At 36.0% G+C, this 7,500-nt stretch overlaps 1 protein-coding gene across 1 annotated transcript in view; it reads right to left on the bottom strand.

The window, feature by feature from the left end:
* The window catches only part of LOC124423170, a 63,109-nt gene that overhangs the window by 40,897 nt on the left and 14,712 nt on the right, over positions 1–7,500 (bottom strand). The window contains exons 2-4 of the mRNA XM_046960655.1: positions 2,649–2,754; positions 1,132–1,328; positions 1–614 (exon numbers count right to left, since the gene is read on the bottom strand). The exon at positions 1–614 is cut by the window's left edge and continues 61 nt beyond it. Coding sequence (XP_046816611.1) covers positions 1–614; positions 1,132–1,328; positions 2,649–2,754 — 917 coding nt within the window. The remainder of the gene's footprint in view (positions 615–1,131; positions 1,329–2,648; positions 2,755–7,500) is intronic.

Here is a 7,500-nt window from a genome sequence, read left to right as displayed (position 1 = left end):
CAAGTCTCGCCGTGGTGGTACTTGAGGCAAACTCTTTCTATCGTTCGCATTCGTCGTCGTAGTTGTCGTTGTAATCGATGGAGCTCGAAGATTGGACGGAACACCGGTGCCAGTGCTCGAATCTAAACCATCGAAATTGCTTGAATCCTGTCGAAAAATGCTGACGTTCTTTTCCCCGTACGTCAAACCTATGTTCGAAGAATCGCCGAAGGATCGTTCGGATCCCTCTTCTTCATTTTCCGTTCGTTTTTTAAACTTCGACGCACGCCTTCTCTCGTCGTCCGTCTTTCTATCCTCATTTTGCCTTGACCTCTTTCTACCCCTTTTTCTATCCCTATTCTTACGTCTTCTTCGTCGTTCACCACGTAACTTTCTCGCTTGCGAGTATTTCGACTTTTTCGACATTTGATCCATATTAACATTTTCTTTATTTTCATTTAACGACGATCTACCACCGCCAATTCTTATCTCATTCTCACGTACATCCGTAATACCGTTGATATTATAAGAAGAATTATTTCTTGGATCCTTCGTTCGACGATTTTTCTTACGGGCTTTGTTAATCTCACTGATCCCCGTAGACCTTCGTTGTTCGCCCAATGACGTTGTAGCAGCTAAAATCGTCATTGAAGATATGTTCCAAAAGAGAGAGAGAGAGAGAGAGGGAGAGAGAGAAGGAAAGAAATTTCAAAAAATAAAAAAAATAAATAAAAGAAAGAAGAAAGTGATAGGGAGAAAAACGTCGAAGATAACGCGAAGAGATAACGATTACGCGATGAACGAGAGTTCATTTCGATTGATAAAAAAAAAAAAAGAAAAAAAAAGAAGAAGAAGAAGAAGAAAGGAGAAAGATAAAGAGAAAGAGAAAGAAAAGAAGAATACTCTCCAAGAAATTGGACGAGAAAAACAGAAGAAGGAGGAGGAGGAGGAGGAGGAGGTGGAAGGAAGAAGGGAAAAAGAAAAGAGAAAAGAAAGGAAACGAGAAGAGAAAGAAAGGAAGAAAAAACGATGAAGTAAAAAAAGAATAAAAGGGAGGAAAAAAGAATAAAAGGGAGGAAAAAAGACAGACAGAAAAAGAGAGAAAGAGAGAGAGAGAGAGAGAGAGAGAGAAAGAGAAACAACTTTACTCACTCGTATTCAGTGTCTGTCGAAGGAAGGAAGCTCTCGTACGGCTCTCCGATGGATGAAGAGCGACGTTTTTATTTTCTCCGTTGGACCGAGACACAGCATCCTTATCCTCCTCGTTCTCATCCTTCGACTTTCTTTCGGACGAGAAGCTCCTTGTTTCCTCTTCGAGCATCTTCTCCCCATCGAGAGACACGTCCCAGCTAATGGACAACATAGCCTACCGTTTTTCTCTCCTCCTCAAACTTACCCCCTCTCTCTCTCTCTCTCTCTCTTTCTCATCCACCCTTTTTTACTCTTATTTCTCTCTCTCTCTCTCTCTCTCTCTCTCTCTCCAACACTCTTCTTCCCTTTTTACCGACCAACAAAGTCTGGACCGTTCCACTCGAGCGCGTACAACGTCGGTCCACCGCTTAAATCGACACTTTTATTTCCCGTTCCCTCCCCCTCCTCCCTACTCTTACTTCTCCTTCATCCTCGTTCTTCTCCCTTCGTCTACTACTCTATTACTTGCCCGCTACGATGCTCTTACCCTTAGCTTCTAGATTTATCTTTAATCGTTTCGCCGACGAAACGCGCCCGTCGTCGTCGTCGTCGTCGTCGTCGTCGTCGTCGTCGTCGTCGTCGTCGTTATAGTCAATGACGTTCAATAGTTTTTACTTTTCTTCCTTTTCTTCTTACTCTTTCTCTTCCTCTTATCTCTTTTTGTTCTATCTTTCTTTTTACAAAAATAAGTTCGAACGAGAGTCTCTCTCACAATTATTTTCCTTCCTATTAACGACGAAATATTTGAGAGAGGGGGATGTTTTTGCGACAACAAAATCGAACAAGGATCTTTTCGGTATATATATATATATATATATATATATATATATACGACGACCGAAATAATCGTATAAAATATTTGAAACAGTTCTAAGAATAAAGCTCTATTAAAGTTCGATAAACGGAATTTACAAGTTTTTTAATATCTTTCGATGATCCGATCGATTGATGAAAATACATTTTATAAGTGCGAAACGTTGAAAGAATTTGTTTAATAATTTTACTAACATGATAATAGAAAGTACGGATGATATTTTACATTGTCTCTTATCAATGCGATTATTCCTATTCGTTTATCTCTTCGAAACGAATCACGTATAGATCATCGATCGAAGTAGAAAGTTACGATCTCCTTACGAACTGAAATAATTTAATAGAAAATTAAAACCGAACTTCTTGGCGAATAATTTTCTTCGACGAATTATCGTAGCCATGAGAGAGAGAGAGAGAGAGAGAGAGAGAGAGAGAGAGAGAGAGAGAGAAAGAGACTCGATTTAAAAGGCAAGGAAAAGTCATCGATAAAAAATGATCGACGAGTACAATTTTCAAAAAGGATCAATGCTCGATTGATCGTCAATAAAAAGAAAAAGAATAGAAAACGAAAGGGGAAATAAAATTATTGTTACATATTTAATGACTGATCGAGAGATCTTACCAGTCGCGTACATGACTATAACAATAATCCATTACATAGTTACTTGAATCGTCGTTCGTCGAGATGTTCGTTGTCCCGTAAAAGATCCATCCTCCTTGCAATACTTTTGCTCCCAAAGGATCCATGTGGTTCTGCATTCTGGCAGTATCCTATAAAAATTACAGAATAAAAAAATAAAAAAAGAGGAAGAACAAGAGAAGGAGGAGGAAAGAGAAAAAGGTCAATTAATAAAATAAATAAGAAAACAAATGTCGACTCGCTTCTTTTCTGAAGATGGGTACGAAACAAAAATAGAAAAAAAAAGAAAGAAAGAAAAAAGGAAAAAAAAGAAGAAGAAGAAGTAGAAGAAGAATTAAAAAACTAAGATGAAGCGAAAGAAGATAAAAAGAAAAGAAGCAAAAAAAGAAGAAAAAATTTCTTTACCATTTAGAATCTTAAAACTTGTCTTTTATATAACACATCAACTTTTTATAATTTCTCTACTATCATTTACTTTCCTTCAGATAATATCGTTCTTTCCCTTTAATTCGACGACCGATTCATTCGTTATCCATTGATTTCATTAGTTATCAAAGAAATTGATGAAAAGCTTTTTCTTCGTACAAACAATTTCCAAATGTGCGACGAAGTTTGAACCAAGTCAAAAAGTTACTCTTAGTCGAGCTCAATCGTAGTGTTACCTTTTTTTTTTTCAAAGGGGGATGAGAGATGGAGAATTCGAGGGGTGAAGAAATGGAGAGGATGAGGGATGGACGAGTCAGGGTGAGAGGAATAGTAGAGTAAAGGGGAAGAATAGTAGAGAACTTGGATTCTCCCTCTCGTTTCTCGTTTCTCGCTTCTCTACTCGAAAGTCAATGCAACATAGTGGGGTTTACTTCGCGATCACGGTAAAAGTCGCTGGTGATGGTGGTGCACGTGCACGTGCGCGAACATCCTTTAGGATTCACTTCACTAAGGTTTTCGAGCTCGATATTGAACTTTTTACCGTTCTCTAAAAGCCGAGCTCCAAGTAGAAACCGAATTTTAAGGACAAAAACAAGAATGTAGATTTTCTCGAGTAAAAAAAAAAGAAAGAGAGAGAGAGAGAGAGGAACTTATTCTATCTAATTTGTTAAATAATAAAGCTTGCCATCGATCTTTTTTTTTTTTTTTTACTTTTTTTTTTCTTCATTAATATTCAACTACGTTAATTTTATTAATAATCAATTACTTATCTATAATTTCAAATTTACAAAGATAACAATATATATATATATTGTACGTATTTGTAAATGATTCAAATTGTTAATTCGGTGTTATTTAGAAAGACGTTTTAAATTAATATAGATCATAAATCCTAGTTAGACTTATGCAACGTGAAATTTCATAAGGCGATTAACATTTTAATCCTGTTAGCGGATACGAATAATCGTTGAATAAGAGGGGACGGTGTGAGTCCGGGAGGGGGAGGGAGTGCAGGAGGATGAGGAGGAGGAGGAGATGAGAATTAAATAGGAAATGTTTGAATGCCAAGAATGACACGATGATTAGTACTAATAATCTCTCTATCTCTCTCTTTTTATCTCACTTGCTCTCTCTCTCTCTTTCTCTCTCTCTCTCTCTCTCTCTGTCTCTCTTACCCAACGAGAATAGAAATCGATGATAAACAGCCAAAAGGGATCGTTTTTGTGGCATTCTTTATGAAAATTTTGCATTTATGAGAGAAAATCCGACTCGGTATCATGGACGCCATAGGATATCGGGTAAAAAAATATAATAACGATAGTTAGCATTGAAATAGGCGTCGATTGAATTGGAAAAACGAAAAAATAAGTATGATTTGTTATTTTTTTTTCTTTTTCTTTTTCTGTCTTTTTTTCTATTTTTTTTTTCTTTTTTCTTTTTTTTCAACAAAACAACGCAATCGGAGAAAAATTTTTCGACGATACCACGTTATGGGACTATACGTGTATTATATTTGCGCGATAAAAAATTTTGTCAACGACAATATTTTCTATTGGACTGATGATGGGTGGGTTTGGGTGACTGATGATATTGAGGATGATAGGGGAAACAAAATACCATAGATAAAAATTTCATAAATTTTATCGTATAGCTTTCGGACTAATTCACGAGAATATTTGAACGTACGTACGAACGAACGAACGAATGAACGGACATGAAACGTATACGGTACAAATTAGTATGAAATATCCATATTGGGGTAGAACAAACTAATCGACTAACAACGAGTAGATATGGTTTCGTATCGTAGAACAGTCCGATATGGTGTGAATGTTTCTCGAGTGTCAAATTTCAAGAGAGAGACAGAGAGAGAGAGAGAGACAGAGAGAGACAGAGAGAGAGAGAGAGAGAAAGAGAGAGAGAGAGAGAGATAAAGAGAGAACAGGTAAAGGATGACTTTTCCGATTGGCATAAACTACCGTGAAAACATTTTCAATTTTCCACGGTAAATCTATTCGGTATTGCATAGGCATTATCACAAAGGCAAAGATATCAACGTTTTAATGACACACACATACATACACACACACCCACATACATATATATATATATATATAAATAATATAATATATAATATATAAATATATTAATAACGAATTAAATTTTGAACGCAAAATATAGTTGTCCACTTTGTTATACATTTATCTATACGTATATACATGTCTCTCTACAGTGCTCTAGATATGTGTATATATATATATATATATATATATATATATATATATATATATATATATATATATAGTATACGTGTATTAATCGAGTCCTAGTTCCAAGATCGATCCGATCACGTACGTTCATTGCAAACGCTCGCTTTAATCTTCGCGGGTTAATACACGATTAGCAGCAACGTGATATCGCATCGTTGGACATAATCGTTCGAAAAAAAAAAATAGAGAGAGAGAGAGAGAGAGAGAGAGATAGAGATAGAGAGAGAAGAAAAAAATAAATCCAACGAATTCAGGTCGATCGTGTCGTTTCGTAAAGTGGAACTAACCGTTCAGACTTTGAAAATAATCCCTTGGCAACGATTCTTTCTTTTCTTTCTTTTTTTTCTTTTTCTTTTTTTTATCTATTTTCCTTTTTCTTCTATAAACTAAATCTATAAAAAGAACGACTGAGAGAGAGAGAGAGAGAGAGAGAGAGAGAGAGAGAGAGAGAGCAAGATAAAGAGAGAGCGAGAGAGAAAGAGAGAAAGAGAAAGAACGAGATAATGAATAGTCAATTAATAGCCGATAATATAGTCGAATGGAATTATAATTTCGAAGGGTTGGAAAGGGTGGAGGAGGGAAAAAGGAAGAAGCGCGAAAAAGTGGAAAACAGAGAGAAAGGAAAGAAATTGAATAGAAAGAAAAGGAAAAAGGAAAGAAAGATAAGATAAGAAAAGAAAAGAAAAGGAAAGAAAAGTGAAATTAATTAAAGTTAGCAACGCCAAGCGGTAAAAATTGTTAACTCTAAAGTAGTTAATTAAGGATCAATCAAAAGGAACAAACAATGGGACGCGAATGGTCTTTACTTTCCCGTTCATACATACGTGCGAGAGAGAGAGAGAGAGAGAGAGAGAGAGAGAGAGAGAGAGAGAAAATGCTATACTTTACGAATGGCAATCAATGGACCGTGAGAAAACTTCAAGGACAAAGTTTTGATCAGGGGTATAGAAACGAAGGGAATCGTGGAGGGTAGTGGAAGGGGGGGTGTGGAGTTAAGGGAGATCTGGCCACTTAGAGGAAGAACTGGAAAACTCATCGAATTTTTCAACGAGCCTTTTATAGAAAATCTTTCGTAACTAGCCTCTTCTCTCTCTCTCTCTCTCTCTCTCTCTCTCTCTCTCTCTCTCTCTTTTTTTCTTTTCATTTCATCATCGAACTATATTCTTCTTACAAGTAGAAAGTATCCAACGGTATAATTCGAACCAACCGGGGGGAAGCCAAAATTTTTCGATCCTTTTCCTTCATCGTCGAGTTAATCGAGAGCCTTGCAAGACTTTAACGAAGAATATTTCGTGAAAGATAAAAACTTTTGGTGTGAGAAAAAGAGAGAGAGAGAGAGAGAGAGAGAGAAGGTCAAGTGGATTTTCTTAACTTCACCAACGTCTTTCCCTTCCTATGAAAAAGGATAAAAGTAAAAAAAAAAAAAAGAAAAGAGTAAAAAAAAAAGAGTAAAAAAAAAGAAAAAGAAAAGAGAGAGCGAGAGAATATCTTCACGAAGAAGGAGAGGAGAATATTTCATTTTCTCGCAGTCCGATGTTAGGTATGACGTTGAATGGTATATAGGTATACATACACACACACATATACAACTATAGACTTTCTCTCTCTCTCTCTCTCTCTCTCTCTCTCTCTCTCTCTCTCTCTCTCTCTCTCACTTTTCTTTTACCAAGAAAACTTTTATCGTTTCGCAACGATCGTAATGTAACGTTGACAGACGGGTCCATCGAACTAGGAGATAATTCGCTCCCGAGGAGAAGATGATGGTACCCTCTGCTTCCTGCTTGTCTTGTCTCTTCGATCTCTTCGATCGATCTAACCGAGGCTACTAGTTATGTGTTCTCGATATGTCTCGCAAATTAAATCAAAAAACGATGATAATAAAATGTTTATATTTACATAAACATCTTATTGTTTAATTCAACGTATCATCGATCATTATGCTCATCGGTCCTTCGTATTACATTTTTCAAACTGACATATATATTATACGTATATGTATTTATATATATATATATATATGTGTGTGTCTGTGTGTGTGTGTGTGTGTTTGTGTATGTGTATGAACTCAATGATATTTCATATTATTTATTGTTATTTAATTATCTGTCAAACTTTTCTCAGGATTTTTTTTAACTTTTGATTTTCTAGTTCTTGTACGTTAACATTATTAACAGCAGAATA

This window comes from Vespa crabro, chromosome 3, assembly GCF_910589235.1.
Source record: "Vespa crabro chromosome 3, iyVesCrab1.2, whole genome shotgun sequence".
Taxonomy (NCBI): domain Eukaryota; kingdom Metazoa; phylum Arthropoda; class Insecta; order Hymenoptera; family Vespidae; genus Vespa; species Vespa crabro.
This window is presented reverse-complemented; position numbering and strand designations above follow the sequence as displayed.